General features: G+C 41.2%; 2 protein-coding genes across 2 annotated transcripts; both read left to right on the top strand.

Moving 5' to 3' along the window:
- Positions 1–443: 443 nt before the first annotated feature.
- On the top strand, positions 444–8,244 carry mettl21e (methyltransferase like 21e). Its single transcript, XM_061813394.1, is given in 8 exon segments — positions 444–461; positions 532–592; positions 595–639; positions 642–704; positions 6,255–6,415; positions 6,497–6,614; positions 6,690–6,787; positions 7,319–8,244. Coding segments are annotated over 8 exon segments (891 nt in total). The 3' UTR covers positions 7,646–8,244.
- A 5,203-nt stretch (positions 8,245–13,447) lies between these two features.
- Positions 13,448–17,991, top strand: LOC133498341 (protein-lysine methyltransferase METTL21C-like). Its single transcript, XM_061815045.1, has 2 exons — positions 13,448–15,346; positions 15,417–17,991. The coding sequence occupies exons 1-2, from the start codon at positions 15,280–15,282 to the stop codon at positions 15,971–15,973; spliced, it is 624 nt and encodes a 207-aa protein (XP_061671029.1). The 5' UTR covers positions 13,448–15,279; the 3' UTR covers positions 15,974–17,991.
- Positions 17,992–18,012: the final 21 nt, after the last annotated feature.

Here is an 18,012-nt window from a genome sequence, read left to right on the forward strand (position 1 = left end):
CCAAAATAGTTCCAGAGAAAACCCCTCAAACTCAAGCTAACAAATCGGTGCAGGTGACTGGTTGTGAATGTGCACAAGTGTATGACAAATGATTGACACCTCTTCTGTCTCTGGATATGGTCTGGTTATTCTTTGTCAAGTGTACTGGTTTTAAAAACAAAGCAAAACCACTTATACCGTCTCATCTTTTAATCACAATAAGCCTGCCATTGAGGTGGAAGTGTATTTTTTTTTACCATATGACTGAATGCTCACATTGCCTCATAAGACACCTGAATGCATGTTGTGGCATTTTCATAAAAAAAAAAAAAATCTTTATTTCTAAATGTGTAGGTAGAGTTTCACATTGTCTTTATTTTAAGATGGCCCATTTAGTGCAGCTCAGTTGTCAGACCTTGCAGCTGTCTCTGTCAGTCAATGCTTAGAGTCTCAGAGAACTGGAAATGTACTGCGGTGTCCAGGTAGAGTGTTTGGATAAGAAGTTGGGAAATGCCAGATTTGGTGGTATGGGTATGTATAACCTAAAACTAGGTGATATCTAGTGGCCAGACAGAGATTTGTTCCCAGAGTGACCTAATCCCAAAGAACTTTAGCTTGACCAGAAACCAAAACCTGCTCTTGAAGTCCACACATTTCTTGTGTGATCCTGTCCTCTCATTTGAACATGGAGCAGTGGGAGGAAAGCTGCAAGACTGGAAAGGATGGTGAGAACCTTTTCTAAACAAATTTTGTAATTTCAGCACAATTCTAAGGGTACCCTGTATCATTTTTTTATGTCACACCATCTAAAAAAACAATACAAATCTTGGTTACGTTCATGTAATTAAATGGTTACGTAAACACTAAATCGTGACCTTCAAACAGTTGCTTGGCTGTCAAGAAATGTACCTTAATCTACACACAAAAAATTTGTTTTGAAAACCAAATAGGTGTTAAATAACCCACGTGTCAAATACAGCTCTCTACTTTATACACAGTTGAGCGTGGTATACTGTTAAAATTGATCAAAGCAGGTATCACTTTGAAATAAATAAAATACCTTTCAAATAAAAGCTGAAAACATGTAGACTTGGAACAATATAGTGCTCAATTGTTCAGATGTAGCTTAAGTTTTAAATTTTTGCCTTTTTTGTGAGTGGGGCTTACAGGCATGGGGTGTACTTTTTAGAACGACTTCTCCACAATATTAAATACAAAAGTACGGTATGTCATTTTACTTGGCTGCTCAGTTGTGAGTTAGTTGTGCTTTGTGTCGATAACAAGGCCCATTTACACTCCAGCTTGCAGTTAAAGTAGCAAAGCCTACAGCCCCTGAAAATGCAGTCTCATTTGGTTGATAAACTCTCCCTCCTTGGACTATCATCCCCTTCTCTTTGCTGCTGGATTAAGAACTTTCTCATAAACTGTCCACAACCTGTCAGACTTGGCGCATACCTTTCTTCCTCCATCACCCTCAGCACCGGGTCCCCTCAAGGTTGTGTACCGAGTCCTCTCCTATACTCTCTGTGCACACACAACTGCATACCAACCCATCCCAGCAATTCTGTCATCAAGTTTGCTGATGATACAACTGGAATTAGGCTCATCACAAAAGATGAGGTTACCAAACTGTCAAACTGATGTTTGGTAAACAACCTTACAATAACCATTACAAAAACAAAGGAAATCATCCTGGACTTTCGAAAGTGCACCGTGGACCCGGCTCCCACTGCTCATCAATGCGGTGTGTGGAGACGATCCACTCTTTCAGATTTCTGGGAGTGCACATCACAGACAAACTCACCAGGACTGGAAATACCACAGCGGTGGTGAAAAAGGCCCAGCAGTGACTCCACTTCCTGAGAGTGCTCAGGAAGAACAGTCTGGAAGCTAAGATGCTGCTGGCTTTCTACAGAACCACCATGGAGAGTATCCTTGCGTACTGCATCACAGTGTGGTACGTTGGGTGTACAACAGCGGACAGGAGAGCTATGCAAAGAGAGATCAACAGTCCCCAGAAGATCACTGGCTGCTTTCTGCCCTCCCTAGAGGACATTGCCAGCTTTCGCTACCATGGCAAAGTTACTAACATTACTAAGGGCTCTTCTCACCCTGGTCACCACCTGTTTAACCTGCTGCCCTCTGGCAGGTGTTACAGGTCCCCAATAACCCACACAAACAGATTCAAAGATGATCTTTTTCCCCTACATCCACCAACACCTTGAACTCAAGACACTAACCTCACCACCGTAATGAAAATCTATGCAACGGCACTTTGTTTTGTTTTTGCTTTTTGTTCCTTCTCTGTGTAACAATTTCATCAATGCCTAGACATGGCCAATAAGAGACTTGTAGACACTATTTTTTGTTGTTGTTATTTTTAGCAATAACTGTTACTTTATCACCCATCTTATACGTTCAACTATATTGTATTTAAATTGGTTTAAGCACCATGTAGACTATTTCTCATTATTTTGTATGCAGTCATCTGTCAATAAAGGCTTTCGATATATTGATTTGATTGAGATTTTGACATGAGTTCCTCAGGTAGATGACAAAGGTGATTTCCAAACATAGAGTACAAGGCATGGATAATCACTTTCACTTTTCTGTGTACAATTAAATCATCTTATATAATCAATAGTTATACTCCCCGAGAGGGGTTGCGTCAGGAAGGGCATCCGGCGTAAAAACTGTGCCAAACAAATATTAGCGTTCATCTGAGATGTCACCCTGTGGCCACCTCTAACGGGACAAAGCAAAAGAAACTTGCTTTATAATCAATAGTTATATTAATTTCTGCTATCATCAATCACTGGTGATGTGATAGTCAATTTCAAGTTGAACCAAATTATTTACAAACTAGAATACAGTATAAAATGTCTGTGTGTCAAACATAAATTACATTTTCCCTGAATTGAAATTCAACAATAAATTATCATGACGAAGTTAGCTCGGATAGGCTCTAAGACCTTTGTGAGGATAAGCGGCTTGGAAAATGGGTGTGAACCGTAACACACCACCCCACTTTTTCAATGAGTCCTCATCACCTAGGTATCTGGAGGGAGAAGAAGCACTATTTTCATTACAGATCTCACAAATGTTTCCCTTCCTGTCTTGTTGACCTTTGCTTAAACCTGGGCAATAAAAGGCCTGTAACCAAGTAGCAATTGCTTTCTTGGGACTCGAGTGTTCTTGAGGAGAGCAACACTCTTTGGTTTTGACTGCCAGTTCCTACATCCTGTGAATGTTGGAAGGAATTGTTTGCACCACCTGTTCCCAAACGTGTTGGACATAAATCTGTATCTGGCCCCACGAGAGTTTGGACGGGAGAGGTCTGAGGGCCCAAATTCCATGCAACAGAGTGTTGTGTCAAAAGAGCAGGTGATGCAAGTATGACTGACTCATAAAATATCAATTCCAAGAGGAACAAGAGGCTAGGCGTTAATGATGACTGACACTTCTGTGATCAAGGAAACACGCACATTATGGATAAGTTTGTCCTTCAGCTGGAAGAACATGGTGTCCATATTCGTACTGGCAAGACAAAGCATATTTTACCGTTAAGTTGAAATGGGAGGCATGTGGAGGAATGAAATTCCAAGAACCACCTTGATCTTCCACTTTTGTGCTTGATTACAGCAGGTATCCTCGACCTTGCAAACATCCGCAATGTTTGCAGCTATGTCTTACCAAGTGCTTTGGGCTCGCCCTCTCACAAATATAAACTGCTTCAATGTGTTGATGACGATGGTTACAGTATTCGATAAATTCGTAATCAAATGGTGAATATGACAGCTGACATTTAGCGGGCAACCTTTATTAAGACAAAGACAACTTTGGGGAAATCTTTAAGTGAATTTTTCTCATTAAACCTCTTCCTACTCTATTTACATGTAAATGGCTGACACATTGTTGATTTTGTTAACTGTGAATCTTGTCTTGAAATTTCCCAATACTAGAAAAGGTTTGTCTCTCATGGGATGTATTTGCAGTGATCTGATGGCATGAGTCTGTGACATCCACAAAGACATCTTTTTGAACAAAACTGCGATCCTTGTACTGTATTTAAGATGAACAGGTGGCTGTCTGTAGCTGAACCTGGGTCACAAGATCAAAGTTGCTTCCAGAGATATCTCGATCCAGTTTAGACAGAAAAACTAGGTCCACTATGGCCCAGAGTAACGTAAAGTGTTGCTTCAGCTGCACGGTTCTCGTTTCAGGGCACTTCAAATGTGGAAGACCTGGTTACTCAGATCAACATAAAAGTGTCTGGTTTCAATGCAAACATAGCCCGGAATCACATTGCTGTCCATGTAATACGTCATAGAATTAAGATGAAGATCAGGTTCTATGAGATTGAGTCTGCTAACTTGAAAGACAGCAGTGCTGCACAAAACTCTAATCTTGGGATTGTGTGCTCTGGTGATAATGAACTCTAGTAGTGTCAGTAACTTGAGTTATGCTAGCACAGCAATCACTTGTATTGATATATAATTCCTTGCTGACAGCTGCCTCTGATGAAGTTTCAGTGTCAGTCCTGGAGATTGCCAGACATAAAGACTCTGTTAGAGAAGGTCTGAAAAACATCTAGGCCTCCTCCATTATCAAGGTAATGTCAAATTCCAGTTGCCATTCTCAGCAGTCAGTCCTCTCTGAATAGCCTTGCCTTGGATAGTAACTGGTGCAAAAACCTTAAGAGGGTCATTGAGGCTTCTGATGGTGGGGGTAAAAAATAAAAGGCAGCAAATGTTAATTTTTTTCTTCATGAGATACACTGAAGACAAAGCAGTCTGTCAACTGACAGACTGGAGGCTCACAGACTATGAATTGGCACTGTGTCATGATGAGGTTGAGGTATTTTAGTTTGTTTGCATGGTCCCCTGGCAGAAGGCTTCCATTGACTTTCCTGTTTGCTGTGATCTTATGTAGACCTGGAGAGAAGCAGGTACACATTATAAGTCTCTTAACCTTAAGTACCATGCATCAAGGCCAGTATGGAAGTTCGCTGTCCGTACAGGCAAGTGAGTAGCCACTGCGGGCCGAGTGCTATTCCCATGGATGTAATGTGATCTTCTCCAATATATCCAGAGGAATGTCAAAAAGTTGCTGTGGATTCTTAAATAATGAAACTTCTGTTCTTTCCATCATTCAGTATCTTCACAAATGAAGCATCCTGAAAGGAAAGCGCAACTTGATTATACTCGCTGGTCGTCTTGTATTATATATTGTGTATGTATGTGTATATATATATGTATATATATATATATATATATATATATATATATATATATAGTGCATTCAAGTTAGTCAACGTCACAGGTAGAGTGCCCTGCCGAGAATGCTTGCGGGTAGTTTGTGGCCTGGGTGGCACGTCACTTTTCTTTAACATAGAACCCTCATTAATCATGCAACAGCTGTTGTGGTTTTGTAGAAGGTGCTTATTGCCTACAACAAGATCCTAAATATTAACTCTTGTGCTGAGGTCTGGTTCCCTGAGCCATCATAATGTCCTGACCTAAAAAGTATAATCTTGCTATTTGGATCCATATGTCCAGGATTTAAGTTTACCAATGACATTAAATCTGCTGGATGACAAGTAACATCAGTGGTTGGGGACTCTTGTTCCTTGTTGTTGGAATGTTTATTGTGTTCTGCAAGGTTGGATCATGGGATGTGAACAGTTGCATCGAAAGCTTCCACTTTGTAGCTGTTTGGCCTCCTTCCTGATGCGTCTTTTACTCCTACAGTTTGTCACAATGTATGGAGCACTTGTTGCCGAACAAGAACTGTGAAAGAACCTTCTCATCCACGATCGTTTAGACCCTCGTGGATTTGTCAGCGTCCATCTACGGAAGGGTGTTTTGTGCATTTAGTTATGATGTCATTACGAACGTAAGTGTCAAATTTCTTCTGGTCATGCTCTGTATCAGGGTAACTTGTTAGACCAAAAGCGTGGGGGGGGGGGAATCTAGCAAACGTATGTGCCATTAGTATGAAAATGATTGGTGGCAAAATAATGTTAAATATTCGTCCTATTTTTAATTCAAGAGCAGGAAAGTAAAATATTTTTAGATTTTTTTATTGTGATATATTAATTACAATTTCACCATTGTGTATGAAATTGGCATGTCTGTCGGACTGATGAATCTCTTTGACGCACGGACTGTATGACAAAATGTATGCCTAGCTCATCAAACAGAGCCACAAACATTTTTGGTCAGGCATCGATCATATCATGTAAGAAATGTAGACTTGTAATTGCCTCTCTCAAGCAGACCCTGCTGTGGATGAAGACCTCAGCAAATCCATCCTGGCACACCAGTTCCACCCTTCTGTCATTGGGCCGGAGGCATGGGAAGGCTACAGCTTCTCTGGCCTGGAGATCCGAATTAAAGAATCCACAGACCTCTACGGAGCTGTACTCTGGCCCTCGGTAGATATGCACACCAAGAGCGTGTCTCGGAACCATTCACGAACTGCTAATTTAAGACCATTTTTCACCATCACAATCTAGGCTGTGGTGTTGTGTCACTTCCTGGAGACCAATCGTGACAAGTACAACCTGATGGACAAGAATGTGATAGAACTTGGCGCAGGAACTGGTCTCGTCTCTATCGTTTCAAGTCTTTTAGGTGAAACACAACACGTGTACTGACTCGATCTCGTCGCTGTGTTGAAGTCCCATTCATGTTGTCTTGTCTACTAAGGTGCAAAGGTCACCTCCACAGACATCCCGGATGTGCTGGGGAACCTCCAGTACAATGTCACATGCAACACAAAAGGCCGATGCAAATACACCCCTGTGGTATGTGCAACAGATGCAGTTATAAATTTAGATCCTTCCTTAGATTTAGATTTTATTTTGTTCTGACTTTTCACTTTTCAAATTCATTTAAGCATTGATAGTTACTTTGTTTAGTTTTCATGATAGTTTTTTTTTTAATATGGCGTGTGTTTGATTCGTGTGATTTTAAAAAGGTCACAAATACCGTGTAGTCAAAACCCAACAAAATATACCATTTAAAGTATTTTAGTCATTCAGTTAGGATATATGAACAACCACCAACAAATCAAACACAGTAACCCAGCAGATATGATAGCCAACAAATTGAAGGCAAACATGAACATCGCAACATAACGCCATGTTGCTGTTGTAAAACAACAGATGGCACCATTCACTTTTTCTTTTTATTTCAATTACCCCAAATATTTCTGCATTTCTAGTTTTTGTGATTTTGTTATTTTTCAAGAATTATAATCATCTTTGTTACAGAGGGCTCCGTGAGCAACAACACTTAAATCCACTTATCATACCTGGTTTGCCTATTGCTGGCAGGTTACAGAGCTAGTCTGGGGCCCAGAGGTGGAGCAGAGGTTCCCACAAAGTTCACACAATTTCGACTACATCCTGGCTGCAGACGTGGTCTACGCTCACCCCTACCTGGACCAGCTGTTGGATACGTTCAAGCACCTCTGCCAGGTGAACACTCAGATCCTGTGGACCATGCGTTTCCGCCTTGAGCCAGAGAACAGCTTTGTGGATCGCTTCAGCGAGCACTTCCACTTGGAGGAAGTGTATGACCTCCCCAGTCTGAGCATTAAACTGTACCGAGCCTGGAGGAAGGACAAGAGAACCAAGGATCAAGAAGAATCTTCTGTGTAATCTTTTTTTTTACGTTTTTTTTTTTTTTTACAATGTGTCTTTCTGAGCCTTTTTACACTTTTGTCCTATCACACTACTTAATCATGGCTGAGAGTTCATTGTTAGTGGTTTATTTATTCTTCATCACATTTAATGATATCATTGCCACTTCTTAACACGTTTAAGTTTAAAAAAAATACTAAATATTAAAAATTGACACTGAATTCTATCGGCACGGTGGACGACTGATTCGAGCGTCTGTCTCACAGTTGTGAGGACTGGAGTTCAAATCCAGTCTTGCCTGTGTGGAGTTTGCATGTTCTCCCTGTGCCTGCGTGGGTTTTCTCCGCGCACTCCGGTTTCCTCCCACATCCCAAAAACATGCAACATTAATTGGGCTCGCTAAACACTCTAGGTGTGATTGTTGTCTGTCTTCATGTGCCCTGTGATTGGCTGGCAACCAGTTCAGGGTTAGGGTTAGCCAGCTGTCAAGAGAGGCTCTTGCTCTCTTGATAGCTGGGATAGGCTCCGGCACTCCCGCAACCCCTGTGGGGATAAGCAGCTCAGAAATTGGATGGAGATTGAATTCTAGTGAGATCCTATCCAGTCAAATTCCTTGAACCTAATTCTCAGTACTGCTCTCAGCACATGGTGGATATTTGCTTCTTATCTGAAGATTGCCATGATGTACGACTAAGTTATGATGCATCAACCATCTCGGCTTCATCTATCAGAATTTACACACATCTTCAGAATACCAGCCTCTGATTTGGTTTAAAAAAAAAAAAAGCTTTCACAGGACTTATTCTTTGTACAAAAACATTGAGGTGTAATGAGTATGAGCTGTGTTCTATATTTTTATAACACCCAGATGAATAAATCTACAAAAGCAAAGAGAAACCTCTTTTTTGACTTCCTTGTAGTACTTAAATGTGACATGGGAAATGGACCAGAAAAAGGTAAATGTTACTGTTTTGGTTATCTGTCCATTCTGTCCATTTTTTTCACAAATGTAAGACATAGACATAGACACATATTTGATATGCAGTATTAGCATAAATACTGTACTAATCCTTAACAGTGTAAGATTTATGCCACACATATTTAAATGTTAAACATATATCTAAATATGACTCTTAAATATTAGTGTTTTATATATATACATGAATCTTGAATGGAAATCTAAATATAAATCTGAAAACTAAATGTTAAATTATATGTTAATGTTAACACTAACTTAATTTAAATGTATTTTAATATAAATAAAATACCATTTTAAATATAATTATGAAAAATAAATCAATTCAATCTAAATATTTCTTGTCAAACTAAATATTTAGCTAATGTGCAAATCCACACTGCCAAGAAACAGAAGTACCAAAATAAAACCCGTTTGTTGTGTCAGATAGCAACATAAAATATAAAATGAGAAAACAATTTAAAAAACATCTAATAATAATAGATCTTCCGGTAAAAGTGGCAAATCGACCGTTGATGAAAGAGTATCACGACCTGAAAAAACAAACCAGATAGGGAAATTTTATTTGACGAGTACTTTGACTGTTTAGCATCACTTTAATGAAAGTGGGGGACGCTTTGTGCTGAAATGGCCTGGGATGAAAATAATAATCTTAAAAAAAAAGACAACGACAGCAGCAGCAATAATTCTCTTCTCTCCCCCCCACTCTCCTACCCCACATTACCACTTGTTTTTCCAATCTACCTCCAGGGCTGATGACTGTTGTTTTGTGGTCGGCGAGCAAGTCGGGCATGGTACTTCTCTGACTGGTTCTCTTTTCTTCCTTCTTTCTCTTTCTCATGCTCAAGACCAATATACTCTACTTGAACTCCTCCACTTTGGGGAGGATCTCATCCCTTTTCAGACTGAAGACTATGGCCCAAGGTTTGGAGGAGCTGATTCCAAACCCTACAACTTCACATTCAGCTGCAAACTGCTCGTGCAAGAGTTGAAGATCATGGCTTGAATGAGGCAGCAGAACCACATCATCTGTAAAAAGCAGGCACATAATACAGAGCTGAGGTCACCAAACCAGAAATTCAACTGGAAAGTCTCTCCGTGACTGTTCTGGAAAGACACACCCCTCCACAAAGTTTTGCGGAAAATCAATTATGAGGGTTTTTGAGTTATGCTGTACTGGTAGCAAACACTCTTGGAAACAAATGAACAGCACCAGCTCACCTAATACTATACTGTACGTCTATTAATACTTGTCTTGTGCTTGTACTTTGTTAATCTGAGGATGAGGGCCAACTTGACAGATGAGTCTCTGATCAAGGGTTGTTCTTATTCTTAACGGTGCCCGTCAGACCAAAGCTTTGGCAAGAATCTGGGCAAATGCTACTGCAGATCTTTCCAACAGGCATCAGGTGACTCTTTGGAGCTGAATTATAGTTTGTATGGGATGATCAAGCTTTAGTACCTTGATAGTGTAATGACTGAATTTAATATCTCCTGGGCTTTCATGAATGCAAACGTCAATCCGTTAACTTTATTCTTAGTACACTGATTGCACAACTGAACAGAGGCCTGCAGAACATCTTGTGAAGTGTGTATGGGTGTGGGTCGGGGGTGTCACAGTGTTAATTGGGCACATTTTACAGTTCAAATGCGCATAATGCGTACATATGGCAAGTACACGCACACATTTACCCAGAACATTAATCTGCCACACACACATACATTAAGCATTTTGAAACAAGTAATCTCCAGCACACCTGAGACAATAGGGGGGATAAGCGATAGAGAATGGATGGATGAGTAGAGTTGAAGTGATAACTGTATTGCAGAATAGCTCTATTCATGGGGGTGGAGGTCTAATGGGTTGCAGCAGAAGAAGCTTTATTGAGCATTTAGCAGGATCAACACAATGTCATACTGTAACTAAAATTGGAGAGCATTGCGTCCGTGCATGCCCCCATGACGCCGAACCAAAACAACAACAAAAATAAAATAAGAAATTAAAAATGTGACCTTCCAGCACGCAACCAATCAGAAGCTACACTACAGCCCATAAAGTATGGACTCCGTGATATTGATATTCAAATGTGATACAAACACCAGAAAAACGAGTAAAGATTACTGCCCAGTTGACTTTCTTACTTTAATGCATCGGGAAAAAAATGAATGCATTTTATCAAGAGGTGGCGGCATGGTGGCAGTTCTGAGGTCCCGAGTTCAATCCCAGACCCGCCTGTGTGGAGTTTGCATGTTCTCCCCTTGCCTCCATGGGTTTTCTCTGGGCACTCCGGTTTCCTCCCAAATCCCCAAAAACATGCACCATTAATTGGACAGTATAAATTTCCCCCTAGGTGAGATTGTGAGTACGGGTGTTTGTCTCCATGTACCCTGCAATTGGCTGGCAACGAGTTCAGGGTGTAGCCTGTCTCCTGCCCCTTGAGAGCTGAGATAGGCTCCGGCACTCCCCGCGACCCATGTGAAGATAAGCGGCTAAGAAAATGGATGGATGGATTATCAAGAGGTAACAGTGAAATGTCTGAGAGAAAAGTCAGACAACAATGAGAAATCAACGACAAATCGGCTGCCACCATGTGCAAAACATCGGAAACCACATCATGTCGGGTATCAACGGAAAGCTAAGGGTTCTCTTCATTAAAATATACGTTGATAGATGTATGAACCAACAAGTACAATACAATACGGTCCTTTGTGGTGTCAGTCTGGCGAGGCAAAACCTGAAATGCTGCTTCTGCTTCATTTGAAAGCATTTTTGTGCCAGAAAATGTATATAGCGTAGCTCAAAACACAACGATGCGACTTCCGATCGGTTTGGAGAGTCCCAAATAAGGGCTGTGAAAAGTGATCAAAGGAGCACACCAGTGGTAGGCTGAAAAGTGGCAGGGTGTGGTGGCACCACTGAGCGCCCAAAAATATTGAAGGGATTTTCACTAGATTGCTCCACCGGTAAATTTGCTCATAAAACAGTAAGGACAACATTCTCGTCTTACAAGCACATGCGCTATTTCTTGCTCCAAACCAGAAAACATATTTTAAACATAGGCAGGTTAAAAGCCTTGGTAACATGAACATGGGCTAATCCCTCAACATTCTCTGCCTAGTGGCCAGAAGATGGGCAGGATCCTGGCTGCCAAAGGGAGTCCCACAGTGGAACGCCGGATTAATTCGCAAAGGCTTTGTGATCCGGGTAGACTGTGTGTCTTTGTCAAAACCAACTCAGCAGCTGAAAGCTATTACAGTCCCTGAGCACACATTGTAAACAACCTCTCGCCGAGGCACACAGCTAATTTGCTGCGATCACCAAGCTTAAGAAGTCTTATCTCAATTTTTTTTTCCCCATATAAGTTCGATCCACAGTTCCACATTAAAAATAAAAGTGGAGCAATGACCTTATGACCTGTGCGTTTCCTGCGATTGGGATATAGTATGGAAGCATTAGGAATGTGCTTGGATTCGAACCGATGATGCCTGGTGTGAACTGAACTTTAGGGTCAAAGGCTATTCTAAAGTACGTGAGGGAGCTCTTAGAGCTCTAATGAGAGTTTATGTTGGAACACCGTCCTACTTTGCACCTTCGGGGGGACTGCTAGTCTGATGTAGACGCAACTACAAGCCTGATCCAGTTACTGTCAATATCTGGTGAAGAAACCCAAGCCAGCAAAACATTTCTGGGTGCCTACGTGATTCCAATAAAATTGCAGGATCTGACCTCCTATCATCTGCAGTCAGCGCACATGAAAAAAAACAGAATAGACTCTTGACTTTTGTTTTATATAAATACTGTACATACATCACATAAATTCAAGCATTAACAAGTATCGGGGAGTATTTTTAGTAAGGTGAACACATCTGTTACTGATCTGAATCGTTCAATCAGTTGGAACCACACACGAACTAGCCAAGCCAGGGTGATCATGCACATGTGTTACATTGTATCAAAGGAAATTTAGGAGGCCTCCCACAAGGGCCCGGCCCAGAAGACAGGGAGTACCGGAGATTCATGACCAGTGCTTGTGACGTGACATATTTGGCATTCTCCCTTACAAATCATAATTGTGTGTACGTGCATGCTCCTGCCGCTGCGTGAGTTTATTTACCAGGGCGGCAGCTCTAAAAATACACATGCACCCCTGTGGGCATGATGAAGATGAGGAGGAGGAGGATAATGATCATGATGATGATGATGGGAGGGTCCACCGAGATGCTCAGTCTCTAAAACCCCCTAGCAGATACCTCCAGATGCACACAGACTTCACCCTAGAACTCTCTCGGGACTAAAACGCGACTGCAGTTACGTTAAAGGTCAAAGGTAAGGTGGGATTTAGTCAGTAGTTGTTGTTTTTGTAGCTTAGATGGATTTCCAGTGGTAAGGTGGTTAAGGTCTGTGAACAAGTAGCTGATAATGACTCTCAGATGTCGTGTCCCCTTCCTTTAAATGCTAAAAACTAAACTTATTCCATGGAAAATAAATACAAAATTTTGTAGGGGAGCAATGCATTTGATGACAAAAATATGGAGAAAAATGAAGGCAGTAAAACCATAGGGTGTCTCCAAATGGATTTGAGAAAAAGGTGGCACTGTAACATGGAATGAAAGAAAAGTGAAAGAAAATTTTGAAAACATTGTTGAACTAAAAATCTCCTTTTTCTTTTTTCTTTCCAAATGTTACATTGAGGTACACGATTTTGTTCCTTAAAAGGCTTAAACTATATCTCTGATGGTGTATATATATATATATATATATATATATATATATATACAAATGACCGTGAGTGGAAATGGTGGTTCGTTTATGTGTGCCCTGAAATGGTCACCGGTTCCGAGTGTGCCACGCCTCTCGCTCGGAGTCAGCTAACTTAGGCCCTAGCACGCCCGCAATCTAGGTGAGGATAAGTGGTACGGAAAATGGATAGGTGGACCGATTATTATTATTAGAAATGCACATTAAAATGATGCAATGCCAAACATCAACAACACCCAGAAACGCCACCGGCTTCTGTGGGCCCAAGCTGGATTGGGATGGGCTGATGTAAATTGGAAAACTGCGCTGTGGTCATTTTCAAATATCCATCCATCCATCCATTTTCTTTTGCCGCTTACCCTCACTGGGGTCGTGGGCACACTGGAGCCTATCCCATATATCTTCAGGCAAGGGGCTGGGTACACCCTGAAATGGTCACCAACCAATCGCAGTGCACATAGAAACAAATAACCATTTGCACTCACATTCACACCTATGGGGAATTTAGAGTCTTCAATCAAGCTATCTTGTGTATTTTTTGGGATGTGTGTGGGAGAAAACCCACACAGGCATGGGGAGAACAAGCAAACGCCACAAAGTCGATGCCGTATTTGAACCCCGGTCCTCCGATCTGTGAGGCACCACCATAAAATTTAAAATACTGGACTGTATGTGAATATTTACAAGTAAAAAAAATTCAACGTATCAGTTTGGACATTATCTCGTCTTTGTATTCAGTTAATTATAGGTTGAAAATGATGAGCAAAAAATATTCAGCTTTGGAATTGTGCTTTGTAACTGGGTGACTGCTTTATGATGTGTAACAAGAAGATATATTTTTAACATTTCTTCTTCCCCATGTACTCTTATAGTTGTCAAAGACTAGTGCATTTCATATGGATACTTTGTCAACAGCACGAGAAGCTCGGTGGCGATGGAGGATGATGAAGAGCAGAAAGAGGAGATTGGTAAGAGGAAATGTCAGAGGCTAATGCGGATTTAGAGTACAGGGACTGTCATGGCTAAAAATATTGGCACCGTAGGGGCGCCATTGTTTTGAGCCATGACAGCGTTGTCTACTATACAGTAAATAAATTGTATTTGTGGAAAAAAAAATCTGTCTCACTAATCTCCCATTTAGTAAATAGAAGTAATTTTGGTAATCCTAATTGACCCAAAATAGAAAAGTTGAGTTTGATTTCATGTCTGACAGTTGGGAGGGGGGTTTGCCTTTTTTTCCCAGTCATAGCCATTGACTCTGGCATTACTGGGGAGTATATCATGTTTTCTCCTTTGTGCCATTTAGAGGAGACAGACAGTGAAGTTGCCCACAACCAGCAAAAACAAGGGTGGACCCCATGTTTCTTCTTTCGGACAGATAAAGAGATGTATAATTACGTCGGGCAGGAGATTGTCATCCAAGAAGGATTTGACTCCTACGCAGGAATGATATGGCCTGCGGTGAGTCATCTTATCAACCCAGATGTCTCTGCATAGATCCATTTTCTGTATCGCTTATCCTAACCGGGCTCGCGGGTGTGCTGGTGCCTATCCTAGCTGACTCTGGGTGCCTGCCAATCACAGGGCATAGACAGTATAGTCGAGCAACTATTCACAAGCTCATACACGGCTAAGGGCAATCAAGAGCCATTGGTTAAGCTACCATGAATGTTTTTGGAATGTGGGAGGAAACCGGAGTACCCACAGAGAAAATCCATGCAGGCATGAAGAGAAAGCTCAAAGAACACACAGGAACAGGCCGCATTTGAACCATATGCTGACCAGTCAGTCAGCGTACCGGCGACCCCAGATGTATTCTTCCTCAATGTGAGACTGTAGCATAAATATCATGTGTACTATTCCCAGGCCTTGGCTCTCTGTCAGTACTTGGACTCTCATCGGAAGCAGCTGAATCTCATGGACAAAGCTGTACTGGAGATCGGAGCAGGGACAGGCCTGCTGTCCATTGTGGCATCGCTGCTCGGTCGGTGACACACACGCAGACACACTTGTGTGAGCACATCACATTTTATAGTGTCGTGTGTGTTCAACAGGGGCTTGGGTGACTGCCACTGACCTTCCAGATGCTCTGAACAACCTGAGATTCAACCTGAGCAAGAACACCAGGGGACGCTGCAGGCACACACCCCAGGTGGCCCCTCTTTCCTGGGGCTACAACCTGGAGAGCACCTACCCCACTTCGGTCTATCGCTATGACTACATCCTGGCAGCTGATGTGGTCTACCATCATGACTTTCTGCAGGAGCTTCTGGCCACCCTAAAGCACTTTTGCCAGCCAGGGACTACTTTGATCTTGGCCAACAAGCTCAGAATGGAGTCTGACCATAAGTTTTTGGACAAAGTCAAAAGATCCTTTCAAACAAAGGTGCTAGAAGAAGATGAATCATTAATCATCTTAATGGCCACGTGTACACTAGGTGAAGAGAAAGTGGAGGATCTTCAGGGAGGAGAGGAGACAGGCCTGGATGGAGAATTTCAAATCAATTTGGAAAAGAATACAAGATTTGATGGGGAAGTCACTGGAGAGGCTGTAAGAGAAAGTGAGTGTGCTAAGGAGGAGACCACGCAGCTATCAGTCGGTTCCAAGTAGTGAATGAGATTGTCTCGGAAAAAGATTGCACAGATGAGTGTTCTCTCCGGTTTGTATATATTTAGTCTGGAAAATTAGAGAACTAAATTACAACCTAATCAAACAACCACTGTCATGTCACGGCGTGACATTACAAACAGCTCTCAGTATGATGATGTAATTCTATACCACTACTAGCACAATGTCAAAGATTGTTAAATTTTACTTCTTTTACAGTGTCAATTAAAATAGTAGTACTGTATTATCTTTGCGTACACAAAGTCTTGTAATGGACCTGTTTATTGTTGTTGATTGAATGCATCTGTTTTAGGAGAAGCGCATATGGTGAAACGAACACAACCTGCTTGGAAAAAGATCGATATTGTTGCACAGGACAGGACATTGTATTGTCTTTCATGAATCACTAGATTTCTTTGGAAGGCCTTTGAGATAATGCATGGGAGTGTAGTTAGTGGTCAGCATGTCTGTTTCACAGTTGTTTTGGGGTTCAACAAGTTAATAACTGACCATGCCATTCAAGTACTGGATGAGCATTCTATTCCATCTACTCTGGATACATGTCATGAATTGGATTGCTTTAGGTAAGTGGCGAGATGAAAAAGTAAGATGATCTTTTTCCACATACATTTCTTTATATAACATGCAAGTCAAATAGGAATACGTCTCATAGTACATTTGCTGATGTGAACATAGTGATTCTCCTGTAACGAGAAGATGCAAATTTGCAAGTTGTGTTTCCATTTGATCGAACCTACATTTAGTAATGCTTACCCAGAAAATAAAAGATTCCAATTAGTGATGGAGCCGTGCCCACTTACGAACAGAATATCACCTCCATCTGCAGCATCACTTACCGCTTCCACCCAAGCTCACATTAAAACAATAGAACTCTGTACTTTAAGACACTAGGAACTGTTTTATATTGTGAGCATAAAGATTTGTCAAAAAGTGCGCAGAAACTGCACAGGCTAAGTTGTTATCATAATATAAATAAGTAGTAGTTTGCCACGTTTGTTACATCTTTAAAAATCAGTGAATATCAATGAAAAGCTACATTCTTGAAAACGTTTTTATTGTGTTCGTTTTTTCTTTGTGACCTTATTGCAATGGCCTTTTTTTTTTTTTTAAACAAGTCTCTGAGGAACAAGGCGTTAAATAAGTTTATTGGCCTTTGCTTGAATTAAAGCCCTAAAATGTTTCAGTCATAAAATACCAGATTAAGCCTTTTTTTTTTTAAATATCCCAACACCAGCAGAGAAAGAAATATGTGAGGATTGTGGTGGCAGAAATGGATGGCATTCAGTAGTGTTGGAAGTTAAGGCCTTTTTTTTTTTCCAGAGAGTGTCAAAGGTAACACATGCTGGAAATAGCAGAACCCTGAAATTTTGGTTTATCTGACTCGAGACCCACGCAAACACAGATGTGGGGTAAAGGACCAATAAATGCGTAACAAAGTAACCAGCCAGAAAATGTGCAGGTGCGTGTCTCGATGACAACAGCAAACAAGTCCACTCATATGTGACCATTATTCAAAGGTGACAGCTAAAAATAAAAATGAAAGGTCAACATGAAGTGTTTATAAAATAAACAAAAAATAATAACGAAAATAAATTTATGAAAAGTCTGCAATTGCAAATTTTAGCGATCTGTAATTACAGATGATGCATTACCTTCTTTAAACAAATCCAACTCCAGTTATCCGTCCATCCATTTTCTAAGCTGCATACCTTCACAAGGGCCAATCCCAGCTGTCATCAGGCAGGAAGTGGGGTACACCCTGAACTGGTTGCCAACCAATCGCAGGGCACATGGAGACAGACACACTCACAAACACACCTAAGGGGCAATTTAGATTCTCTAAATAATGTCTTTTTGAGGGGGTTAGGGAGGAAACAGGAGAGCTCGGAGAAAACCCACGCAGTCACGTGGAGAACATGCAGACACAAGTGGAGCCGGGATTTGAACCCCAGTCCTCAGAACTGTGAGGCCAGCGCTCTAACCAGTTGCTCCACCGTGCCCCCTATATATTGTCAGACCCA

This window comes from Syngnathoides biaculeatus, chromosome 3, assembly GCF_019802595.1.
Source record: "Syngnathoides biaculeatus isolate LvHL_M chromosome 3, ASM1980259v1, whole genome shotgun sequence".
NCBI classification, from domain to species: domain Eukaryota; kingdom Metazoa; phylum Chordata; class Actinopteri; order Syngnathiformes; family Syngnathidae; genus Syngnathoides; species Syngnathoides biaculeatus.

What these genes read in the sequence shown, in the direction of transcription:
- LOC133498341 (XM_061815045.1), top strand. Translation starts at nt 15,280, where the DNA reads ATGGACAAAGCTGTACTGGAGATCGGAGCAGGGACAGGCCTGCTGTCC. An exon ending in CATTGTGGCATCGCTGCTCG is followed by an intron (nt 15,347 to 15,416) that starts GTCGGTGACACA and finishes TGTGTTCAACAG; the next exon opens with GGGCTTGGGTGACTGCCACT.